The sequence below is a fragment of the Nannobrachium achirus genome (assembly GCF_963921795.1).
Source record: "Nannobrachium achirus genome assembly, chromosome: 1".
Classification (NCBI taxonomy): domain Eukaryota; kingdom Metazoa; phylum Chordata; class Actinopteri; order Myctophiformes; family Myctophidae; genus Nannobrachium; species Nannobrachium achirus.
Genome location: NC_137810.1, coordinates 18,446,647 through 18,468,773, shown reverse-complemented (window position 1 = coordinate 18,468,773; position 22,127 = coordinate 18,446,647). Strand labels below are relative to the sequence as shown.

Here is a 22,127-nt window from a genome sequence, read left to right as displayed (position 1 = left end):
AGCAGATCTACTAGCTCACTAGGTGTCTAGGCCAGTCACAATTATGACGTAATCGTCTAAACGCAATTATTTTGAGATAATCGCGAATCTTTTGCATAATCGTCAAGTTGAAAAATGTTCATGCATTTTCTAATACTAAAAGAAAGCAGAAATAGCTGATCTACACTATACAAATGCATCACTTTGTGACACGTTGTAAGCTTTTCTTTATTTAAGCTATTTGTCATATCGGACCTGTGCTATTCTTGATTACGACGCCTAAAAGGCAAACAGAAATAACATGTGTCTTCATAATATGAAGACACATGTTATTTATGTTCCAATGCTCAAAGCCAAAAACACACGATTAAATCGTTAATTACAATTATGACAATTAATGTTGTAATCGTGACAGTGTTACAACCCAACGTGTCCGTCTGAAGGTTTTTTGGAAAAGGCTTGCGTTTAGCATGTCAAATGATAGATATACCTTTATTGATGTCTATGTCATGGCAGTACTGCAGTTTGAAACACAGGACAGATACATAAGAAAGAAATTAAGAAGACACAACTAAGAGTAATATAATAATTTAAAAAGTTAAAAACAATAATGTGTCTCATGTATCATTGTGATCGGGCAGAAACCTAATTTCTTCATATTTAAGCTCTTTATGTTAGTTTCGTAAATGAATGCTTTACTTCATCAAACAAGACTGTCAAATAAAAGCAAATAACAAAAAGTTTTTTCTTTCTATCTGTAAAGTGTTTGTTTCATAAAAATCCATTTTAGACATGTTATGAGCTATTTTCTGTCAAGAAATTCTGCGCAGGTGATTATTTTATTTACCGTAAGTGTTGTGTGGTGAGTGTGGAAGCGCTCGTTTGAAGCTGCGTTACCGAAAACGCCTACACTTAGAAAAATAATGGAATTTCTCTCTCTCTCTCTCTCTCTCTCTCTCCAATAATTTGAGGAGACTCTTTTTTTTTGTCTCCACAGTGAACAAAGCAGGCTCTTTGTGTCTCCATAGGAAAACCGCTGTTGGCCATCAAATTATTGGCTTAGGAATGAGACAAAAACTAAAAGAATATCCATGAATTCAAGTCTCCATGGGGTGAGTAATCAATAGGAAAAAAAATATATTTTTGGGGTGAACTATACAGTACCTTTAATACAATCAGATAGTACTTTACTTTTTGGATGTATGGGCCCTCAATGGTTGATGGTGCAACTCTAGATTCAAACCTTGTACATCCAAAACCGTTCGTTTTGTATTTATCATTTTTAAAAACGATTTAATGCGAGGCGTTGTGTGCTTGTAGATCTGCTATTTTGACTAGGTTTGTGCGACAGTCTTGTATGATGAAGCACGGCTTTACTTTATGAAAAAACATACACATTTGAAACTTGGAGATACAAGGTTTCTGCCCTGCAGTGACGATATTAAAAGAAAATCTAGAGTTGCAAATTGCGGCTAGACATCGACAATGTGTTTGTGTGCATGCTGGTGTATGTCTTAAGAGGCTGGTGGCTACGTGCCATCTCCACCTGCATGCCCTTCAGCCTGTTTGTCTCTTAGCAACACTCACATATGGCAGATTTGTAAAACACACACGCGCGTGCATACGCTCGCACGCACGCACGCGCACACACACACACACACACACACACACACACACACACACACACACACACACACACACACACACACACACACACACACACACACACACACACACACACACACACGTTGCGTGTGACAGAGGTGAGTGATGAATAGTGTCACTGGTCATGCTCATGGGGGAGTTTAACCTTTCCCTAGATGAGTAATGAGTGTGTGTGTGTGTGTGTGTGTGTGTGTGTGTGTGTGTGTGTGTGTGTGTGTGTGTGTGTGTGCGTGCGTGCGTGCGCGCGTGCGTGCGTGCGTGCGCGTGTGCATGTACAGTTTGTGTGTGCATGTGTGTGTGTTAATAGCAATGTAGGAGTGACATTTGAAGGATTCAAGCACAATCCTGGACTACAGTGGATTGCATCATCCCGATCGGCCCATTTTCAGCTCCATTGAAAATACCATTAAACATTCTTAAGGGCTATTCACAACAAGCACTATAACTGTAACTATAATGACAGAAAATATGGATTTAGGCAACAGCATCACCGACTGCGTCACTGTGCCCCCATTAGAACCATTTTTAAACCATATTTTCTATAATTATAACTGTAACTATAATTATAGACAATATGGTTTAAAAATGGTTCTAATGGGGGCACGGTGGCGCTGTCTCCTCACAGCTAGAAGATCCCGGGGGTGCGCTGTGGACGCTGGGGCTCATAACGTAGGTGGGGTTGGTGAAAGAGCCTTTCTGTGTGGAGTTTGCATGTTCTCCGTGGATCCCCTAGGCTAGGCAGGTACCCTCACAAAAAAAACATGCTGTAGAATATACTGCCTCCCCCTGGTCAGCCGGGGCGCCTGATGGAACGGAAAGGAACTGGTTCAAATAACGTGTTCCTTCCTTCCATGCGCTACGTTCTACCGGGGATAACTCCCCCCTGTCAGGTGAAAAGAAGCGGTACTGGGTGAAAAATGGGTTACAAAATCGTGGAATAAAAATGGTATAAAATAAATAAAAATTGTTCTAATGTACAGTAAGTGGATGGCAGAGATCACACCACAACTATAACAAATACAACAGTAAATGATATCGTCGTTGTCGGGTGAAAACCTTGTATGTCCAAAACCGTTCGTTTTACATTTATCATTTTGAAAATGATTTAAACTAGTGAAAACAGCCGATCTACAAGCACACAACGGCGTTGTGTGCTTGTAGATCTGCTGTTTTCACTACTTTTGTGCGACGGCCTTGTATGATGAAGCAGGGCTTTACTTTGCGAAAGAGCGTACACATTTGAAACTTGGAGATACAAGGTTTCCACCGGACAACGACGATATATTTATAGTTATAGTGCTCAGTGTGCATGGCCCTTTACAGGATGTAGTAAACTGGACCTGAGTTGACTCCTTATTTGGACAGATTATTTCTAGCGACACCGAATCTCTTTGCCAAAAAACAGGTCAGAAAGCTTGTAGATCTACTAATTTTGGCTACCCCCCTCCCCCGATAATATGGACGCCTGGGGTTCAAGTGGTTAAAACAAAGAAGAAAGAAACAAAGAACTCTATCACTCAATGACCACAGACTGATGGACATGATGCAACCCTTTAATCTGTCGTGGGAATTTGTGTGAACTGTTTGCAAAACGTAATGTCCCTTCCGCTCAGAAAATCGTTGAGTAAAAACTTGGTCACGGAAAACTAAAACAAAGGAATACCTGTAGGTTAAAAGCTCTTCAATCTCAACACTCAGCGTCCGCAAAAAGGAAGCAGACAAATGCTCCTGACAAAAATGGTGGCCACTAAACGGCACTGCGGGCGAACAGGGACACCAAGTGTAAAACAAAGGACGCTCAGTCAGAAATCACAAGCGCGGGGGAAAAAAACGAATGAATTCTTGTGAACCATGTATTTATAAATGTAATGCTTTCAAGTGGGTTTGGCCCCAATCCAAGGGGTTTCCCAAGGGCGACAGCACTGGTCTCTACCAGGTGGGGTGGGGGCCATTAATCAGCGTTGCGGTAACACACACACACACACACACACACACACACACAGGAAACAGACATGACCATGACAACAGGAGAGGTATTGCCAAGTAGACGTACACGCACGCACGCACGCACGCACGCACGCACGCACGCACGCACGCACGCACGCACGCACGCACGCACACACACACACACACACACACACACACACACACACACACACACACACACACACACACAGTTGTACGCAGTTACAGGAATAGCTGTCTAAAACGGACACATTTATTTTTGTGGAAACTCGTGGAAAAACTACTGTGTGTGCTTTGATGGCATTGATGTACTCACAACATAGTAATGTAATTTATGTTGCCTTCAAGGTAACTGTAAACTGTATGAAAATGACTCTACAGACAGAGGTCATGGACGTCATGGAAACTAATCTGTCTGCATTCTGGATTTTTAGATTTATGTTTTGTGGCTTTTTGTTGGCCTTTATTGATAGTATACACTACATAACAGTATACAGGCAGGAAATGGGAAGAGAGAGACGGGGAGTGACATGCAGCAGAGGTCTCGGGACTTGAACCTGTGACACGCTGTCAGGCTGCAATGGAGCCTAGGTGGCCGGACCGCTGGGCCATAATTTGGAGATGTGTTGTTGGCCATAAACCTCTCTCTAATAGATCAGTGGAACAAACTCTCAAGGCACATATCACATGCATGCAAGATAGCCCCTATAGCAAGTGTTTTCACTTTGTGTGTTTATTTTTATTTATTTACTAATGCCAAATAAAAAAGTTTATGCTTTCACTAATTACTTTCACAAATTCTCATTTTAAAAATGACATGTGCCCCAAACACACCAGGTTGAAAGTGGTTCAAGTATATCTTTTAGGGTATCAAATTTTCATTGGTAAATGAGTGCAAAATACTAAACTAAAATACTGATATAGTAAATTAATAAAAATATATGTATATATATATTCATAACTAATTGTATGTGTATATATTACAATAATAATGTGTGGTTATCACAAAATCCCAATTAAGGCACACCTGACCAGGGTGTGTCGGCAAACCGTTTAGGAACAAATGTTATATGACAATAATTCATATTTATGAATACTTAATTATGAACAAGCCTATCAACAGTAGTCACAGATGGGTTTCTATTTCCTTCACTGTTGTTTAGCAGGTAGGACCTGTTGGTGAGGAGAGTCAAAGACTGACAGACACACAGTAGAATCCTCCATGTTAGTGAAAGTGTACAAACGTAATCAAATGGACCCAATTGGTAACATTTGTACACTCCCCAGTCCCCTCTGATACACCTCTGTTACAAATTGAGTATTGAGGATACTGTACGTCACAACTATTATTGATGGATTCTTGTAAGGAGTAAATAACGAGCGAATTGATGACAAACATCATGAAACGTTGAAAATGTTTACAGTACAAAGGTTAATACACATGTAAACAATATTAAAACCTGAGAATCTCATCTTTGATGCAGCACACACAATTTAAGCCAAGTTAAACACAGTATATGACATATAGTTTTGAGATAACAAATTTGCCAAAATAGTTATCTCAATACACATCAAATCTCTTCTAACCTTTCTGTGCCATCCTAGTTTTAACCACTTAAAATCTACTCCAACGCGACGTGCTGTGAGCTTGTAGATCGTCTACTTTCACCGAATGTTGGCCCACCAGAATAGGGACGCTAGGGTTTATGTGGTCAAATCAAAAAACATCCCTCAGCATATTAATATTTAATTGACATTCATACATTCCTACGGATCTGTCGCCTGACACAATATATACCAGATAGCATAACATCTTGTGAAACAATAGCTCCTGTGTTTGTGTGTGTGTGTGTGTGTGTGTGTGTGTGTGTGTGTGTGTGTGTGTGTGTGTGTGTGTGTGTGTGTGTGTGTGTGTGTGTGTGTGTGTGTGTGTGTGTGGTCCATAAACACGTGGCTAAAGCAGAAGCAGAAACTGTCTTGCCTCAGAAGGTAATATTATGCACATGTCAAGTGGTTCAAAGATGTGTGTGTGTGTGTGTGTGTGTGTGTGTGTGTGTGTGTGTGTGTGTTTCAATAACATCCATGTAGAAGGGAGTTATGTCAGCTATGCTTTGATTTCAGAGGTAAAAGCAGTGTGTGTGTGTGTGTGTGTGTGTGTGTGTGTGTGTGTGTGTGTGTGCGTGCGTGCGTGCGTGCGTGCGTGCGTGCGTGCGTGTGTTCGTGTGTGCGTGCGTGCGTGCGTGTGTGAGCGTTAATGACGGTATATCATGTCAGATGCCTGTGGCGTACAGAACTGTCATTACACCCACTCTCATTGCTACTCAATTTGTATGTATACAATGGACACACACACACACACACACACACACACACACACACACACACACACACACGCACGCATACGTATACACAAATGATGTGTAGATGTGAGGTGACCTTGACGAGCGTCTGTACAAGGTGCTGGGTGTGAGTAGGCGGGTAAACGTATCCCAGCATTTCCAGCTGAATCAGTAATGAGAATTTCATTACCTTGGCCCAAGTTCCCTGGGGAGGCAACACATACACGCACACGCACACGCGCACACACACACACGCATGCACGCACACACACAAACACACACTGCTTAGAGTAAAGTTACAAGGAGCAGTAGATTATGCCCTCAGCGAATATTTATCAGACTCTAAACAGACAGAGACAGATAAGAGACAAAAGAGCATTCACAAAAGGAAAGGAAGTAGAAAGAAACAAGAAACTGGGCAAAAACAACCGACAAAAGAAAACAAAGAATTAGTGAAAGACGGTAAGTAGTGCACTTGTTGTGAGTTGCCTTTTCCTGGGAATGCACAGAATAACCTTGTATTATGAGGAGAGCGAAGCCTAGCTTATTTATACTTAGTTGCACGCTGCTGTTGCATGCCGTAAATAGAAGATATACAAGCTTGTAGATCTGCTATTTACCGAGCATGACACCGGCACACAACTACAGAAAGTATACTGTAAAGGGCTTTGCACACAGACGCGTTTTTTAGCACGAAAAGAACTGACGATTTGATTTTTTAAAGAAAACAATGATTCTCTATGACCTCATACACACCGGCTCCGAATTTGTCATGCGGCAGGTGGCTGCAGCAGTGCGTTTTTTCCCCGATCGAACCCAGTTCGATTTGTGCGTCTTGTCGCATGCGGTAAAAACTCATCACTCCTTTTACAATCTGGCGAGCCATCGCAAAGAAAGGGCAACGCCCACTCGGTCTGTCTCTCTTCCTCATTGACTCTGTCTCGAGAGATTGCTCCTTCTATGACTCCTTTTTGGATTCGCAGCGTGGATTTCCGCACAGCATTGCACACCAAATCCAATGTGTTTTAATCATGCAGCAAACAAAAAAAAAAAGAAAAAAAAAAAAGAAAAATCGCGCCTGTGTGCAAAGCCCTTCAATATGTCTTTGCTACAGTGCCACCACCAATGTCCATGTGATATTTGCTGTAACTGGCAGTGGAAGTGTCTCTGATGCTGGGGGTGTGTCAGTGGACCAGTGGTTTTCACACAAGGAAGAGGTCAAGATCTCAAGACACGATGCGATGTGATGCGATGCGGCACAAGAGTGTTGACTAGTGTAGTCCACTGTGACGGCCCAGCAGACCGATGTTTCCATGGGTTCCTTGGGCTCTGAGGAGGTTAATTAGTGGTGGAATCTTTAACACCTGGGTGATTGCTCACCCTATAAATTGAGGTTGAGTCTTCATCCTGTCTCTCCTTCTTGCTTGGTTTGGTTGAGTTGATTTGTTTTGGTTCCTCACACGTCCATATACTACACACACTACACCACTGACTTGCTTGTGCGGTCTCCACTTTGTCCACTTCTGAGCCAGGTTGTGACACCGACACCAACTCAGGACTTCTGAATCGCTGTCCTCCACACCAGTGGTTCTGAATCACTGTCCTCCACACGAGTGGTTCGCAAACTTTTCAGCTCGAGACCCAAAAGAGAAATCAGACGTTTCTAGCGGATCTACAAGTTCACATTGCGTCGCTGAAATAACATTCATAAGGTTTTGTACAGCTGTTTATATTGCAATAGTAATGTGTGGTGGTCCCAAGGCACACCTGAACATGTCTCACATTCCACCAGTGTGCCTTGGCACACCGTTTGGGAACCAATGGTCTCTAGACCACAGAAACCAAATGTTTCTTATTGGCCTTGTTTTTTTAGGAGTAGAGGGCAAAGAGTAAAGAACTGTGGGCAACATTGTGGTGGTAGGATTATCTCTGTAACATTCAAATGGCCATTTCTAGCAATCGAGGCAAGTGTAAAATCTTCACCCAGGCTCCAGCTATTATTAGTAGGCAAGCTAATGAGGCAAGACGTGAACTGTGGTGTGACATACGAGTCTGAGATATGAATAATAATTGGGTAGAATACGGACTGTAGGCTACTACTGCTGGCTTGCTTGCAGTGGGGCAGCGTCAACCCAAGGTCATGGACATGAAGGTCAAGCAGAGCCTCTGGTGGAATTATAAAATCTATGGATGGAGGAGGGATGCAGGAAAGCAAGCAACACTGTGAAGAGAGCTCAGAGGCTACCGTACAGTTAATGGGACTCTGAGAGTATAAACATTGACCCTCCTCTCAGGGTCAAATGAAGACATTTTACTGTGTGAACAACTGTGTGAACACTGTGATTGGTTAATGACCCGTGTAAAATGTCAGCCAAAAAAGGATGTCTCAGGTGAGTGGCATGATAACACCCATTTAGAATACAGGAATAACTCCCACCCACCCACCCCAAGCCACCAACACAAGACAAGCCCACACCGCTAGACAAAGCAAGGGGAGCATATTTTGGTCAAATATGGCCCGCAGAGGAGAAGGAGAAAGACGAACCCACGCACGCACACACACACACACACACACACACACACAGACACACACACGCCAGGTAGTAACCAAAGTTCAGTTTTCCACTAATGACTAAATACTTTAGATTGAGGTTACTGTGGCCGAGATTGATTTCGGTCCCATAATTATTCACTGAGCTTTTTGGTTTTTGGTTGCATAATGTCTATATTATGACACGGTTGCAAAATTACCTCGGTGGGTATAGGCACGGAAACACAATCACGTTCATTCATACCTAAGAATGCAGGCAAGCAGGCAGACAGACAGACAGACAGACAGACAGACAGACAGACAGACAGCTGCAGCTCTAGACAGACAGACAGACAGACAGACATGTACAACAGGATGTCTTATGTGACTTAATAACGTGGGAGAGCAGGGGAGTGGGCCGTGTACTTAGTTATTCACAAGCTATCCTGTGACATTCTGTGTAAAGATCAATTCTTCTAGCTCCCCGTGGGCGTGTCTAACGGAGCCAGAGCGGAGGCTCCCCACCACCACCAGCACGCGGCCTGCATCGCTGCAGCTACAGCGGCACAGCAAAGTGAATGTGTAATTCTTTAATGAGGACCATCTCCTCCCCATGGGATCTATCAGAGACGCTCTATACTGTTTATTAACCACTGCCACATGCTGCGCACGCACGTGCACGGCACCTCGTACACGCTTGCATAAAGATAATACATGTGCGCGCGCACGCACACACACAGGGGTGTCGCACCAAATTCTGGGCCCTGGGTATAAGGATTCACTGTGGGCCCCCCATGAATGTTCTTCATAAGGGGGAGGGGGTTTAAGCTCGCTGCGCTGCGAACTTGTAGATCTACTATTTCAAACTTTTTCAAGTGAAGGACCACCAAAATGATATGTATTTGGCCACGGAACCCCATCTCAAAATATTTCGTTCCAGGGACCCCCCAGAAGCAAGCATTTGAGTTACAAATGTTCGCTTTAAAAATACATATATTCAAAGATTTGAACACATTTTCACGACTTTTCAAAGATAGCAGATCTACAAGCTCGCAGCGCTGTGATCTTGTATATCTGCTATTTTTCAATAGCTAAAGTATAAAATAATGAAGGCCCCTCCTCCTTGGGCCCTAGTAACTCATTCCCACGTTCCCCCCCTTGTGACGCCCTGCTCACACACACACACACACACACACACACACACACACACACACACACACACACACACACACACACACACACGCGCTCACAGTATGTGAGCCCTGTCATTTCCTTTTCTTTTCCATATTATCTCTATACCCCCAACCGTTGTCTCTCCCCGCTCTCATCCCCCCCTGCCTCTTCTTCTTCTCCTCTCACTCTTTTTCTCTTTGGGAGTGTGAACATTCCTCGGAGCAACGCTCATGTATGTAAAAAATTATAAAGCAAAAACGTGATTTCAGTTGAGTGAGGGGAGCTTAATTCACAATTTATTATTTTATTTGATGCCTGTAAAAAGGGGATGTGCTACAAAGAAATAGAAAGGAACAGCACGGCTTTTTAATTAATGTAATACGTTACAGGCTGACGTTTCAAATTACGTAACAGCCTAAAGGGGGGACTGGATGGATGGACTGTTTGTCATTTACATCCAAATGAGGCTTGTTTGTACTTTTATATGCCAGGATTACAGATTCCTAATGAGGTACTTTTTTCAAATGCATTCTATATACAGTATAAGGATCCATTCATCAATGGGGCATCACAGATTGTACTGTATGTGTGGTACACTTCTCTTTTCCTACTACTTTTGATAAATAAACAACAGTGAATGTTAACAATATAGAACATATTTTTACATGGCAAAACCATTAATGCAGGATTGAAACTGGAATCCTCTTATGATGAAATATGGACACAGTAAAATCTTTAGCGTTAATGTGACTGACAGTGCACACATTGAACCATTCATACACTCTCGAGTTATATAACCATTGAGGATTTTACAGTGTAGGGCTTTTTGTAAATCTGACCCCAGGGAAGCAGAGATGTGTCCAGGAGAGCAGAACCGAGATGAAAGAGAGGTCAGAACAGACTTTGGTGAAAGGATAAATAACACACTGAAAATGGGGTGAGCTGAACATTTTAATGTATTGTGTTCTTGAAATATTGAGTTTTTTTGTATGGATTTGGAATGCATTATAGCACTCTGCATGTCTCTCTCTGCCAATCAGCTCCCATCCTTAGTGGGTTGGAATGAATCATGTTGCACTGTATTGGAATGGAGATAAATAAAGCTGTATGTGGGAGTATGCAACACATGTAAAACCCCACCATTTGCCAAAGAGGGACAGTCCCCCCGAGCCCACCCCTATCCTATCCTCGTCATTAAAAGCCATCCCTTGGGATGGGAGACCACCTGGTAACCATGGTTACCGGGACTGAGATGAGAGGTCCTTGCAAGTACACATTCACACTCACACAAACACAAAAATGCACCTTGCACTCACGGAAGATACAAATCACTCCTCAATGGGCCACAGTGCATTGTGGGTAAGACAACATGCCTTTTAGTATGGAGAAGAGAAGAGAAGAGAAGAGAAGAGAAGAGAAGAGAAGAGAAGAGAAGAGAAGACGCACTGTGATTACATTTACATTATTGACATTATAGGACGTGGACATGTCTTGGGACACAGACAGATTGAAGGGGGCGAGCGGAGACTGTGTCAGTTAGAGGAGAGAAAATCAATCAGTTTAATCTGGCGAATTCCTGAAGAGAGTAAGAGTAGTAATGAGGTAAAGAAGAGAGACCTGTGGAGAAAGAGCCAACCTTCACCACAACAAAACAACAAAGAGATCACTGATTCAAGTCCACTTCCTTAAATCCATTCATGAACATCCAGACTAGGGATGAGACGATATGAACATTTCATATCACGATTATTATGACAAGAAATCGCGATTTACGATATTATCGCGATAATCAAAATCCATTATCCTGGGGCGGAACATTTGCCAAAAAATAGCTGATCTACAAGCTCACAATGCGTTGCATTGCGACGCGTTGTGAGCTTGTAGATCGGCTATTTTTTGGCAAAGACATTTGATAGAGAGTGAAAAAAATGACTGTATCAAGTACCTTTTACCAATTATAGAAGTGGTACCGGATATGCAGCTCGGCAAATAAAAGGTGAATTGATCCCAGTGCATGACGGAGGACGATATATTAAATCTCCACGATACGATTATCGTGAGTGTTTTTTTATCACGATAAACGATAATATCGCATATCGTCCCATCCCAAATCCAGACTGTATTTATGCAGTATTGATAACACATAAAACAACATTTTAAAAGTCGTTTACACCTGTAAACCTGTGATGTGACAATAAGGCGGATTGGTTTCTGATTCTGATTCTATGTGGCTCAGAGTAGTCGAGCTCATGTTAAAAGCTTGTGCTTGTGAGAATAATCTGGAAAATGAACCCTGCAAGACCCGAATTTTCTACTTTTCTAAAAAAGTCCTAATCAGAGGGATTTTTTTCTTTTCTTTTTGTATATATTTTTTTATGTTTTTTGTAAGGTTTTATAGCCATAAATCATAAATCATGGCCTAATTTATATTTTGGGGATATTCTTCACAATAATAACATATGTATATGTTCTAATCTAGACATTCTAATGATCACCAAAAACATTATTACAGGCATTTTACTTATGTTTTTGTGAGGAATAGCTTCAGTGAAAAAGTGAGATGTTGTCCCTCCAAACATTGGACTCCAGAGATCTTGAAGTGGCGTGAATGTCAGCCTCTGTAGGTGGTATTTATATGCAAATATCATGGCCAATGGCATTGTAATACTAAACAATAGGATCCAATGGTTACAGTATGTTTAGGTGAAAAAAGAACAGGAAAACTAATTATTTATACTCTTTTTTTGCAGGGTTAACCCTGTGCCTCGTCTGCTCATTCCACTGCCTTCACTGGCATGTCCAAAGCTCCGCTGTGCTTAATGCTATTACACCTGAAGCAAACAGAGTAGCTCTCTGCATTACCTCCTCATACACAGTAAAATCCTCAGTGTTAATGTGTCCATTTGGAACTCCCGAGTGTACGAATGCAACCAGACGGTTTCCAACTGGTTAACATCAGTAACATTGACAGAGTTTAAATGAACACTGAGGTTTTAAGTGTGTGGAGCTGATGCACACAGCATGATAATCATTAGCATAACGAGCGCTGATAGCGAGGCTGGTAGTGATCTAGTGATGATGGTTGACCTCTGTTACATAACAATGTGCCTCCACTGATGGACACCACCGCAGCAGCATCATGTGATGATGTTTTTGCGACCAAAAACCTCTGGTCACGGGTCAGGCTGGGGCTGCAGTACATTGTGTAGTGAGTTCTTACAGCGGTAAACAAATCAATCAAAATGTGCCCCGGTGCCACTCTGCTGATTGTAATACAAGGATACTTTGACATTCGAATAATAAAAAAATAAATGCTCGACTTTGTGGTCTCCCAGGTTTAGGAGAGCGCTAACCGCCTCTCTGCTCTCCTGTTTACAAAAATCAACTTGTAGCTGGAAAAGTGATTGACCAACACAGTACAGCAGGTCAGTGGTCAGCGAATACTATAACACCATGGAAACTACAGTACAGTCACAAGCAAACAGGATCATGGAAAGTTATGACATCATGTTGCCAAGGCACTGTATGGAGCAGACAATCAACATATATGTTTTTCCAGCTAAATATAGATACTGATTTGCTGGATATTCTGCTGTGGGGCTTTAACACGTGAACCCTAGCATCCCTATTCTGAGCATCAAGTATATAGGGTAAGTGGTTAAGCTATAAGTGAGCATAACTACGGAAGTACCCCTTTAGGACGCTCTGACCTCCTTAGGCTAGGTTATACTTGATTATACTGCATGACCCGTTTTGCAACAGAAGTAAAGTAATTCTGTTTTATTTTATGTAAAGGGCTGTGTGATGAAGTTTGGCCACATAAATCTACAAGCGTTGAGATTGCAGAGCAGCTATTTCTGTTCTACGGTGGTGTTTAAATTAGCGTTGACAGTCACAAGCTAATATCCTCCATTCATGCTTGTGTGAGGGACATGGGAAGACCAGGATACTTCAGGAAGAACTATTTCTGTCCTATCCCACCTTTACAGCATAATTGGGAAGAATGCGTGGAGCTATGCATGTAGACCAGCTATAGCTACTGAGAACGATGAAAGAGACTCTTTGTTTAGACTTATCCATTATTTAAAATGCACAATTGAAATAATCACAGTGGGAGATCTCCACATTTTCAGGCCTTCAGGCTTTAAATCAGACATCTGCCCGAATGGATTTCCTAATTAGTAAATTAAATGGCAGAGGAAATATTATCTATTTATATCTTTTTTTTTTTTTGGTCACAGCTGGGATCATTTTAAGGCCCCTAGGGGGTCTCCAGACCCCCCCTAGGGGGTATAATGTATTACAGTAGTATAAGAAGGAAGAACAAGTCCAGAGACAAATGAATAAGTACATGACTCCATGTGTGTTTTCAGTGTGACCTACACAGTACTGCAGTTGTTACTGCATCATTCATTCCAACCGAGTGAGGACTGAACTGCTGCTCTCAGCAAGAAACTGAGATGAAGGAGAAGAGAAGAGAAGAGAAGAGAAGAGAAGAGAAGAGAAGAGAAGAGTTTGAGAGCGAAAGAAAACAAGATGAAAGGAGAGAACGAGGGAAAAAGAGAGAGAGAGCGATAGAGAGAGGGTGAAACAGATGAACTCATCTAGTAGAGAACTGTTGTTCCCGTGGGTATTTCCATGCAGGCATGAGATAGAAGGAGGCTGCCGCAATTTAAAACCTCCATCATGCCAAGGAGTTGAGACTGTGTGTGTTAGTGTTGATATCAGCGAAGACACTGACACGCGCGCGCGCATGTGTGTGTGTGTGTGTGTACAGTATGTGTGCTTGTGCGTGTGTGCGTGCGTGGTGCATGCGTGCGTGAATGAGTGTGAATCTGAATCTCATTTGCACATCTGTCTGTCAATCCACATACAGTAGGTATGTGTGTGCATGTGTGCGTGTGTGCGTGTATGTGCGTGTGTGTGTGTGTGTGTGCGTGTGCGTGTGCGTGTGTGCGTAAGAGAGAGACTTACCATCCACTCCTCCAGATCCTTCACAGCCATCTTCATCATCACAGTCATCTCCGCTGCCAGTCTCTCTCTGTCCACTCCCTCCCTCCTCTTCCTCCTTCTTCTGTCTGGCCGTGTCTTCCCAGCCCAGCTCTGCATGCACTTCCTATGTGATTATTTGTACAGCACAGTTCAACAACAAGGCAATGCAGTGTGCTTTACACAGAATACACCAAGCAAAGGAAACACAATATTATACAACGACATTGGGATGCGTGAAACAGAAGATGTAAAAGATAACAGATACAGTTACAGTGCAGAAGAGACAAAAGGAGGGGGTGGAAAGAAAAGTAACTCAATCAAAGGCAGTGGCAAACAGAAAGGTCTTTATGTGTTTCAAAAGAAATAAGAGTGGCAGCAGACCTGCAGTTTTCTGAGGGTTTGTTATGTGGTGCATAAAAAAAACTAGAAAAGTGTTCCTCGGAGCACAGGTCTCCGCCAGGTCAGGTAGGATATTGTGGGCGAGCAATGTTCGGAAGTCGGCAATCAGTATGGAATATGAAAAATCTTGATCACTTGAATATAGAGATAATGTGTGGTAGAGGGAGAGCAGAAACCAGGATTACAGGTTAGGCAATTGGCACTGGGTGAAAAAAATGGGTTACAAAATCGTGGGATGAAAATTATAGAAGAAAAAAATTAATGGAATATGAAAAATCTGAAACATTTTTGTTTAATGACCATAGATACTGTGTAGAGACTTTGGACAAAATCCAGTTCCAAACCCAGGGAGGGCGCGTGCACAGTTTCGCTGCCATCGTGCCAACAGTGTACACAAACGGAAGGACACACACACACAGACACACACACGGGAAGACGCATGGACGGACAGACAGACAGTGTGCAAAACATAATCTCGGCCATGCCTGTCGGCCTGGCGGAGACAATAAATGCTGCTTCCCTGCGGAAATGTTTGCTTTTAGGGACAGAAAGCAGAGCTTTCCTAGATGACCTGAGAGATCTGGATGGTTCATGATGTCATGATAGCGTATTTAAGACAAATGCACAGGCACTGCACATGCAGTCACATGCACCCCTCCCACCCCCCACCCACACAGGACACATGTATTATAGATAACATGTAGTGTGGGATGTACGCAATCAATCACTAAGCACATACGCACTCGCCCTCGCACAGGCGCCGTGCCCCACCCCCCGCACACACACACGCATACTAACACACACACACACACGCACGCACTCACACACACACACACACACACACACACACACACACACACACACACCTACACAGTCACACATCCACACACACACACACACACACACACACACACACACACACACACACGCACGCACACACAAGAACACAGAGGTCAGGTTAGATGCTAATTGAGGTAACCCTGTCTTTGTATGAATCCTAACTCTGCTGCTCAGTTGTGAAGACTCAGGAGATGGAGATAATAAGATCTTGGGCTTGTTGTGTCCATTTTGACCACTATGTACATCTCACACATACGGTTCATTGCGTCAGTCAATCAATCAGTCAATCAATCAGTCAATCAATCAATCAATCAATCAATCAATCAATCAATTTAATATACATCTCTTCCAATTTTGCTGATATATACAGTATAGTCTCTGTCGGGTGGAAACCTTTTTGTGTGATGCTGTAGTGGGCGTTAATTTACGAGAAAAAAAAACACAAAAAGCCAACAGAAACAACATAAATTGTTCAATCTAATTTTGGTTTGCACCCGGTGCGAAAAAGGGCTCAATCACAGTGTAGCCACACCCCAGTGAGGGAGCTGCTCACTCATTCTATCTACTGTTTGAAATGAGTTTCTCCAGACCTCCACTCAGAGTGGAGTGAGGTTGGGGGGCTGGCAGTGTGAGGCTAGTGTTGAGTGGATAATATGATGTAGTGTCCTTAAACATCTTATACACATTGTGCTGTGCATTGTCATAAGGCAGGGGTCTTCAACAGGGGGTCCGGGACCCCTAGGGGGTCCTCATAGTCACTGCAGGGGGGCCGCCAAATCCTTGTGTGATAGGATATTATTTTAAATGAACAACTGAACACCTCGCATCCGTATACTTTGAGGAGAACTTCAGCCAAAAATAGCAGATCTACAAGCTTTCAACGCCTCGCAACGTTGAGAGTGTGTAGATCGGCTATTTTTGGCAAATAGGTTTGGTGTATAGGTAAAAAAGTACAGTACCAACTACCAAGTACAGAGTGAAAGGTCAAGTTTACTAAGTATCGACGATTTATGAGTTTAAGTGGTTAAGTGTCAAACAAGTCTATGAATCTATCTATGAAATCGACAAGAATCTCCATCACACATTTATACAATATTATGTAGTGGGGGTCCCTGCTTCATCTCTCTCTCTGCTAAGGGATCCTTGGCCTGAAAACGTTGAAGACCCCTGTCATAAGGTATATTCGTCCGACAGTAACAGCGATCTCCTGTAGCACGCACTGGTTTGTACTTGAATATTGTTCCATTCTCCAGGGAACTTATTTTGGAAAACAACAACAAGTTCGAATCTGTAAATGGAATGTATTTAGAAAATGTGTTTTTTATTTGCCCCTCGGGGTAAACAAAGATCTACCTACGGCTACAATACTTAATTATTTATGATTGATTGAATTGTTTTTATTAGACAAAAATTAAGAACATTACAAAGTCAAAACAAAAACAAAAGATTTAGTACAGTACAAGTACAAACACCCTGCCTAAGAGGAACACCCCCAAAAAGCCCTTAGCCCTTAATTCATCGACTTATAAAATAGCAAAAGAAGCATTCAATATCATCGCAATTATAAAACACTGTATCAGACATTGACACTAAGGCTTGCCCACCTGCCCCCGGCAGGTAAATAAAACTTTTGGGCAGGCTAGGTTTGCTTTCAGGTTGCCCGACCAGGCAAGTGCTAGTTTGAAAGGGGACGCAATCATCTATAAACACAGCACGAGATATCTGTCTAAACACCTGAACGTGGCCAAAGCACTATGTCTTCTGGTCTTTGGAATGCAAAGTAAAAGCACTGTTTGCCTATAATGTGCTGTTTTCACTGTAAAAATATAAAATAGGTGTGATATGTGAAGTCATATTCAATCATAACTATGTAGGTATTTGGATTAAAACAATGTAATTTACTTATCATTTTCTAATGGGCAATTTACTTTTCGAGCAAGTGGGCATGACCTTTGGGCAAGTAGAAAATAGTAGAAAGTAGAAACCTCGTATCTCCATGTTTCAAATATGTACTTTTTTCACCAAGCAAAGCCCTGCTTCATCATACAAGGCTGTCGCACAAATGTAGTGAAAACAGCCGATCTACAAGCACACAACGCCTCGCACCGCGAGGCGTTGTGTGCTTGTAGATCTGCTATTTTCACTAGTTTAGTTCATTTTTAAAATGATAAATACAAAACGAACGGTCTTGGACATACGAGGTTTCCACCCGACAACGACGGTGTACTAGTTTTAATTATATTTCTAATAACTAAACGGGACGAATACATGATGATTGATGCGCGAGGGACATCTGCAATTTGTGCCAATGCACCGCAGGTGAGAGAAACATAAAGAAACCGGGCTGTTTGTGTGACTTAATTGTCCCAGGGGACGTGGAGGCTGATATCACCAGCAAGTCATCACGCAGCGGACTGACAATGACGGTTTGTTCCTGTGCCGTGGGAAAGCCAGAACATGTTCCAGCTGCTGTGGTTCCACCCTGTCGCTGTTGTTTTTGGTAGAGTACGCATTTTGTTTCACCATTAAAGGGATAGTTCACCCCCAAAATTACTTTTTTTTTTTAATCGATTATTCAACCAGTGTTGGTTCAGGTTCAGGTTCAGGTTTATTGTCACACGCATATCCATACAGGTACAGACATACAATGAAATGCTTGTGCCAGGAGCACTCTCAGCCTTATTACACACAAAAACAACAACCCAACAACAAGACAACAACAAGTCACCCAAGACAACCCAAAAACAACAAAAACCATACAGTGTAACAGTGTACAGTTTAAAAACTGCGTACAGTGCACATGACTACCTACGTCTCGCTTTCATCTCTTCGTTAAGCAACCTGATTGCTTGAGCATAAAAACTATTACTGAAACGAGTGGTGTGCGATGAGATGCTCTGGTAACGTTTTTTGGATGGGAGGAGATAGAACAGGGAATGGGCGGGATGACTGCTGTCCTTTAAGATGTTCTCTGTCTTTTTCTTACAGCGTGTGTTATAGTTATAGGGAAAGTTCACTTTCAAAATGAACTGGTTCAAGTTCAAAACTTCTAACATGAACTAGTTCATTTCCAAGTTCATAATTCTACATTTTGAACTAAAGTTCATGGTTCCTCAAAATGAACTAACTTAGTTATTTTTAGTTCTTTTTTTAACCATAATATTTTTATACTTTTGGCTATTCAAGTCTGCATCTGGGTGTTATTGGAGCATAATGTGAAATGTTAATGAAAAGAAAGACGCGAGGACAGAAGACCGCGGACCGAACGAGCGAACGAGCCGACGAGCACTGTTCATGGACGTCAGAATGAACGCATTCGACAATAGCATTCATCAAGCAGAAACAAAGAACGTTCAGTTCACGTTCGCCCAAAATATGAACGCGTTCGTGAACGATCGTTCATTGAACGCGTTCAGGTACAACACTGTACTCAACCCACGGAGACTTGAATTCATGGATATTTTTTTCTGTTTTTGTAGCATTCCTAAGCCAATCATTTGATGACCAGCAGTGGTTCCCTACGGAGACACAAAAAGCCTGCTTTGTTCCCTATGGAGACACACAGAGTCTCCTCAAATTACTGTCTTAGGAATGTGACAAAAACAAAAGAAATATCCTTGAATGGAATGGAAGTCTCCATGGAGTGAGTAATTGATAGGAGAGAAAAAATTGAACTATCCCTTAAAACAAAGTGAAAAGAGAAACCCCGGCATGTGACCTGCTTTCAACTGCAGTGGCAGCAGGTTGGGAGTACAGTATGGCTTATGACACATATACATACTGTACGTATGCTTTATTATTTATTGACCGTGTCTTTGTGTTCAACACCAGGCAGGAGGATTGTATATCGTTGTAGTCGGGTAGAAATCTTGTATGTCCAAAACCGTTCGTTTTGTATTTAACATTTAAAAAAGGATTTAAAATAGTGAAAATAGCCGATCTACAAGCATTCTGCAATCTGCTATTTTCACTACTTTTGTGCGACACTTTTGTATGATGAAGTAGTAGGGCTTTAATTTACAAAAGAAAATTATAATAATTGAAACTTGGAGATGTTTCTGCCTGACAGTGACGAGATATATATATACTGTACGTCTGTATACTTTTATTTATTAATATTGTCATTTTATCGTGATGTTGGTGCCTGAATTTCCCCCATGGGATCAATAAACGTATCAGGGCCTATTTATGGTTCTACAGTTGACTCAGCAACAACCTCCCATAATCTATAAATACATTTTATCTCGTGATTAACCACGTCATGAACCATAGCATCCCTTTTTCTGGGAATAGATATCATAAAAGGCCAGTGTTTGGTGAAAATGCCAGGTCTTCTAGCTCACAACGAGTCACGTTATGAGGCGCTGTGAGCTTAGATCTGCTATTGTCAGCTAATAAGTAGGGGACCAAGTAGACTTGTAGGGGACTCCGGTCAACTAAGTATATTGGGTAGGGTTTAACCCATTTAGACCTAGAATTATTTAATGCTTAGCAGATATACAAGCTTACTGTGAGCTTGAAGATCTGCTATGAAAAATCGTGATTTTGAAAATATATTTTTAAAAGCGAAGATTTTGTAACTCAAATATTTGCTTCTGTTGGTCCCTGGAACAACATATTTTGAGATGGGGGTCCGTGGTAAAAAATACATGTAATTTTGGGGGCCACTGATTTAGAAGAAGGATTTAGATGACATTCATAGAATCGGGTCAAAGATATTCAACAATTTTTCAAAAATAGCAGATCTACAAGCTCGCAGCCGCGCTGTGAGCTTGTATATCTGCTATTTTTGCCAGACCCATGAAATGGGTAGGCCTACATAAGCAAATGTCGGTCCGGGTTTTCTATATAAAGGGTATATATGATGATGACATGATGATGACACATGCCTACAAAAGGCATGATGTCATAAATGATGATGACAGACAGGGGGTCTGGCACAACCAGGTTGACCTGGTCTAGTTTAATAGTTAAAGCATAAAATAATGGTTAAAGTGGTTCAAATCCAAAGTGACACAGATTTGCGTTCAGGTCTAAATGTCTAAAGGTCTGAAACCCTCCAGTCTGAGAGAAATGGATCAGAAGTGTACACACTACTTCTATTGCACCCTGTGTGTGTGTGTGTGTTTGGGTGTGCCTGGAACATTTACATTTACTGTACAGAAGCCTCAACGTTATTTTAATAGCCAGCTAACGGGACACTGGGGGGATAACCAGAATTAATAGACCGGGAAAAGCAAATCTCATACATAAATGATTGCATGGTGTGTGGGTTTGTGTGTATGTGTATGTGTGCGTGCGTGCATATGTGTGTGTGTGTGTGTGTGTGTGTGTGTGTGTGTGTGTGTGTGTCTGTGTGTGTCTGTGTGTGTGTGTGTGTGTGTGTGTGTGTGTGTGTTATCTTTTTTTTGGGTGGGGGGGGGGGGGGGGGGGTGCCTCTGTGTAAATTGCTGACTGGGGCTTTTTCTTCCATGTAAATGCAACATGATTAATGGACTCTCCGCCAAGTAGGAGAGTTAGAAGAAACAGCTTCAACAGCAGAAAGCACCCTCTAATCCCATGACTTTTCCATGACTACTTCCATTTGCTATTCGGGTTGATTATTATCCCCTTAAAAGCCACTCAGATCTATACCAGCCACCGAGCCTTGGTGGCGGAGCACAGATGGTGGAGAAATCAAACACACACAAGTTTATGGATCAAGTACAGTATGACATAATGACTTGCCATCTGACTTGAATCTCTTGGTTGCTGTATCTGCACGTCCAGTTGGCTCATCTGACAAGCCCTGTCATCACACATCACAACACCCGTTACGGTCCATTTGGTTTATTCACTCACTCACTCCCAGAGTTAACGAAACACTCAAGGAGTTTACTGTGTACCTGGTACTGAATGCCCAGCCCGTTGACAGGCTGAGACACCTACAGTATGTGACTCATGACCTATCTGACCAGCTTTTTGTGTTGTGTCTGTCAACACCTTTGAGTGCAGTGGTGTAAAGTAACAAAGTAAATTTTACTTAAGTACAATGTTGAGGTATTTGTACTTTACTGGAGTATTTCCAATTTCCTATACCTTTGCTTCTACTCCACTACATCTCAGAGGCAAATATTATATTTTTACTCCACTGCAATTATTTGACAACTTTAGTGACTAGTTACTTTGTAGATATAAGTTATAATATTTTAAAACATACATGGACTACTTTAGAACTATTTTATACCTTGGCTATTTGAAAATAG

General features: G+C 42.0%; 1 protein-coding gene across 1 annotated transcript in view; it reads right to left on the bottom strand.

Annotated features, from left to right (window-relative positions):
* gpc5b (glypican 5b) overlaps positions 1-22,127 on the bottom strand; it is a 62,811-nt gene that overhangs the window by 6,259 nt on the left and 34,425 nt on the right. The window contains exon 9 of the mRNA XM_080722947.1: positions 14,626-14,767. Within this exon, the coding sequence (XP_080579073.1) occupies positions 14,626-14,767 (142 nt within the window). The remainder of the gene's footprint in view (positions 1-14,625; positions 14,768-22,127) is intronic.